Consider the following 4,943-nt stretch of genomic DNA (forward strand, 5'->3'; position numbering starts at 1 on the left):
GCAAGCGACTGCCTCACCCAGGTTGAGCGCAATGATCACAATACCAACATGGGCCAGTAAAGCGATGTCCTACACATCTAGACTAAATAACAAAAGGACAGCAACTTGTCTGTTCCCCTTCCCCAATTCCCCCATGCTGTTCCTTCCCCCAATTCCCCAATAAAAAAAACCTTTAAAAAAATTTTAAAAAAAAATAATAATAATAATGAAAAGTGGCTAAAATAGTATGGTATCAAAATAGTCCCACACCCAGTAGGTGTTCTTCAGTAGGTGTGATGTTCTTCAAATTATGTATAACAGCAGGTTTACAGGTCAAAACCGGGAAACCACCCAAGGCTATTTCCCAAACGGATAAATAATATGTGGTATAATTCAATAGTGAACACTACACAGCAGTGAAAAAGATAAACTTGCCACACAGGGATGAAACTCACAGACACAAAGAAGAGTGAAAGAAGCCAGACAGACAAGAGTTGACGGTATATGACTATATGACTTCATTTCTAAAAAGGATAGAAGCAGGGGAAATTAATTCATGCTATTAGAAGTCATGACAGTGGTGACCTTTGCCTTTGCTGAGAGATGGGTTTGACAGGAAGGGGGCCTGAAGTAGCCTCCTAGAGTGGTAGACATGTTCTATATTTTGATAGGGATGGAGAGTAAAAAGGTGTAAATATATGTTTAAAAAAACTACTCTATACCATATACTTAATATTTATGCACTTGAATGTATGTAAGTGATACCTCAAAATTAAATTATAAGAAATTAAAGGAAAAATGCTATCTGTGTCAGATATTGTTACAGAGACTTGTTTCTCTTCAAGAAAGGGGATTTCATAAAGCCTAGGTGGTTGTAGTTGTTTGAAAAATAAAACTATTCTATGTTTATGCCACAATTTATCAAACATGTATGACCAGTGCCTGTACATAGTAAGCACTTTATAATAGCTGCTATTATCACTATTATTGCCATTATACTTTTATTTAGAAAATACATTGTCATTATTCATTGTACCATCATTTATTCCTATTATTTCAAACTTGAAGAAGGTGAGGAAAACATGTGTTAATAAAGGCAATACCTGCTTTCGCTTCCACAACCTCTTTTTCCTCAAACTGACTTTCTCAAATTTGATGTTGTTGATAGAATGACTTTTCTGTGAATTAGTGGGGAAATTATTTTAGGGGAACTAGGTGGTTGTTTCTGTATTAGTCCTCAGGATGGTATCTTGTGTTTTCACAGGTTTCTTCAGTGCTCCGGGGATTCCTAGACCTGATGTTGGTGAGGGAGCCCTCGCAAAGAGCCACAGCCCAGGAACTCCTCGGACATCCATTTTTGAAACTGTCAGGTCCGCCATCTTGCATCGTTCCCCTCATGAGACAATACAGGCATCACTGAGCAGAGGATTCATGTAGGTGACAAAGCTAGATGAGGACATGAGAATAATTCAGGAGAACACAAAAAAAACCATAGAACATGCAAAAGGCCTGCGCATTCTAACCAGCTGATTGGTGGGACAGTGTGATGACCGGCAGGGCTCGAAAGACCAGGGCATCTTCTTGTGTCTTAAACAGGCATCTCTCCACTGACAGCTGGTGTGGTCATTTGGAACACGGCTTTAATAAGTCATTATTATATTTTTCAGCCCTTCATCCAGCAAATCAGAAGGACTCAGTACAAACTCCGTTATGATATATCCTAGCCACATGCAGGGTAACGCATAGAATTTTCTATATTGAAAGAATACTTTTCTGGCAAAAAAAAAAAAAGAAAGGAAAACAAAAAGCACTTTTTTCTTAATGGTAGCAGTGTAATGTATTTTGCAATGAATTTGTAATTTTTCTGTACGATAGTTTTGATAATTTATAGTACTTTGATGTCACGTAGCCATTGTATCAGTTGAAGTAATACTTGTTTACTAGCAGGAGTTTGAACAAAGCCTTTCCTACTTTTTTACCCCTTTCAGAGTACCAACGATTCTTTAGGAACTTTGAATACTGAATGACTCTCAATCACCGTCAGCTTTAGTAGAATACCTTTCTTATCTTAACAAGTGTCTTATGTGATGGAAGAAGAATTTAGAGTGATGGTGATGGTGGTGCACATTTCATTTATCCAACCAAAAGTAATAAAATAAAATTTGAGCCACAGTATACCACCAAACTACTCCTTGGGATAAAGCTAAATATTTTTGAAAAATCACATTGCCCTTCAAGGCTATTAGTCACAAACCAGTTTTTACACAGCAGGATATTTCGCCTGATGCCCTCTCTCAAATAGGTACAACATCCCCTTGTGGCCAAATTTCCCTCCCAAGGAACAATTTCAGTCTAGGATCATTGGGCTCAATTGAATGTTTCAATGAGGCCGTGAGAATTCCAGTCTCACAAAGGGAAAGGAGAGAGAACAGGGCAAGATGTTTGGTTTCGTTTGTCACTGTTTTTAAAACGCTGTATGCTAGCACACCAAACTCTTGTCTGTATTTACCTTTGTATCACAGTATTATTTGCTATTGTTCATGTATCGTGATGGAAGTCTGAATTGACTCTAGAGGATGAATTAGGAAGGGGGTATTTTACCAGGTGTGATCTGGCTTCAGTTGTGACCATGTAATAATGTGTTTCCGACATAGGAGAGTTGTGCTGCTGACTAGATCTTCTTGAATGTTGATAAAAATGAATGACTACTACAATACATTTTGTGTTGCTTGTTGGATGAATTTGCATGTTAACTGTAGGCCAATATAGATTTGCCTTTAAAACTCTGAAAGAGCTACATAGTCATCGTTAGTTTCTATTAAGTATGCATCAGACAAAAGCCATTTGCTACCAAACTGGAAAACCAGAGGCTTTTCTTAATGACTTCACATACTGTAATAAATATGAATTTAAATTTATGAAAATACTCTGGTTTCTCTAAGCATAATTAAGAATTTTTGTAATTAATAGGTTGCTAATTATTTATTATAGTTAAAAGGAAAAAAAGGCATAAAATGACCTTCTACTGATTAGATTTTCAGCCTTCCCCCCGAAAAACTGGAAATGCCTCACCATAAATAGGATCTGTAATTTTGTTTCGTAAAGTGCAACAAATCAATGTTTTATGTAAAATATTAAAATATTAATATAAATATGTAAGAATAAAAACAATCTAAATCCAGAAAATGGCAGTGCTAAAAGTTCATGGAATAAAATATGTTAATTTAGCCAGGACTATGTAGTAGAAAGAAAAGAAAAAGGAAATCTCTTTTTAACCAGAACAAATATTAAAACCATTGCAGAAAATAGTGGATTTTGGATTCCAAACATTTTTGACAGTGTAACGGGAATTTTTCTGTAATTTTCTTATCACAGGATATTTTTTAAAGTGTTCATTGAGTTTACCAAAACTTACTGTAGCTTAAAAGGTTTTGTGAGCACTAACTATTGGCAGAAACTGCACTTGCAAATAAAAATAAATGTTTGCCTTTTTCCCATGTGTTATTAGAAACTCTACTGAGTCCCCTAATTTGTTTTCTTGAGTAACCAAGAATGATTTCTTTATGATCTTGGGAAATGCAAATGAGTTGGTATGAAGTTCTATGTAACATCATGATGATATGAACTAAAGATAAATATTTTCATCCTGAGAGGTTACCAACAGTGTAATGCTATGGTGTAGATACCACTACTGAAGAAAAATAATTATTAAATTCTGAAAGTCCAAGATCAAGGAAAGCCAGATTCATGGCTTAAGACTCCCACTCCACTTCCCTGTTCCAAAGATGCTGAACTGATCTGAAGGCTTTACCAACAAAATACATTACATGATTATTCTGGATTAAAGAATGGGTGACGAGAGCTCTCTAGTATCCTGGAAGAATACTAGATTGGGTCCCCCTTTCTTTGGGTGATAAGGAAGATATTAACATTTAAGCCATGAAGTTGAGAGGGGCACTTGTATATAAAGAGCTAATTTCTCATCAGGAAATTTCAGAATATGAAAACCCTCAGGGAATAGCCTAATAGAAGGATGATAAAGGATGTAGTATATAGTGTGCCAGGGAAGAGAAAGATGGAGGCAATCTCCCCCCAGGCAGGTCCCCAAAGCCATTACAGGGCATGGAAGGAGACATCAGTTTCCTTTGGCTATGATGGATCATGGACAAGGAACAGAAACATGGCAACCCACTTAACAGGAGAGTGCATTGGAGGCATGTACCATGCTGGAAACTAAAGGGAGACATGGCTGCTTTTCTGCATGGTGAAGGTGTCAGGGTGGAGCTGAATCTTACTCAACTATATGTACCATCTACACCAAGACCACTCTAAATAGCAGAGGCTCTAGTCTTCAGGCTGACACAAATGAGATTCATGCATCTACCCTTCTTCCCACAGCATCTCTAAAGCAGCTGACTACAGCCAGATGGGTTTCTGGAAACTTTCAGACTGCTCCCCATAAATTTAGGCCATGTGTTAATATGAGACCCCATGGTTTGGAGGAGGAACTTAGAAGAAAAAAGGGGTAATAAGAGCACATACCATGTTTCTTGCCTTTACCTATCCACTACACCTCTTTCTCGTTCTCTGATATAAGTTAGCCCAAGCAAAAGAGAGGGGAGTTATTTTGAATTAGAAAGAGATTGGTTTTTTTAATGGATTAGACAGGTAGAATATGACTGAGCTATGGTTGTGTCCCCATTACCCACTGGGAAGAACACACTCAGCGGTTACTGGAAAAATAAAGTATTCCATGAACTTAACAACTCATTGAGTTCAGACTCCTTCCTCAAACCAGTTAAATGAATAGCACTGTGTCATCAAAGAAATGGCAATGAGATTCCAGGCAGAGAAAAGATAGATTCAGTCTGAAGCAGGTACAAAATGTACAAGCAGGAGCAATTCTGTGACAGTGACATGATACAGCACAAATCCAAATCGTGCAGGAAAGTTGGTCAACCTGA

The 4,943-nt window shown here is 37.3% G+C and overlaps 1 protein-coding gene across 1 annotated transcript in view; it reads left to right on the forward strand.

Annotated features, from left to right (window-relative positions):
* PAK5 (p21 (RAC1) activated kinase 5) overlaps nt 1-3,495 on the forward strand; it is a 174,526-nt gene extending 171,031 nt beyond the window's left edge. Inside the window, exon 9 of the mRNA XM_019635273.1 lies at nt 1,244-3,495. Coding sequence (XP_019490818.1) covers nt 1,244-1,399 — 156 coding nt within the window. The 3' untranslated portion in view covers nt 1,400-3,495. The remainder of the gene's footprint in view (nt 1-1,243) is intronic.
* Nucleotides 3,496-4,943: the final 1,448 nt, after the last annotated feature.

This window comes from Hipposideros armiger, unplaced genomic scaffold, assembly GCF_001890085.2.
Source record: "Hipposideros armiger isolate ML-2016 unplaced genomic scaffold, ASM189008v1 scaffold_20, whole genome shotgun sequence".
NCBI lineage: Eukaryota > Metazoa > Chordata > Mammalia > Chiroptera > Hipposideridae > Hipposideros > Hipposideros armiger.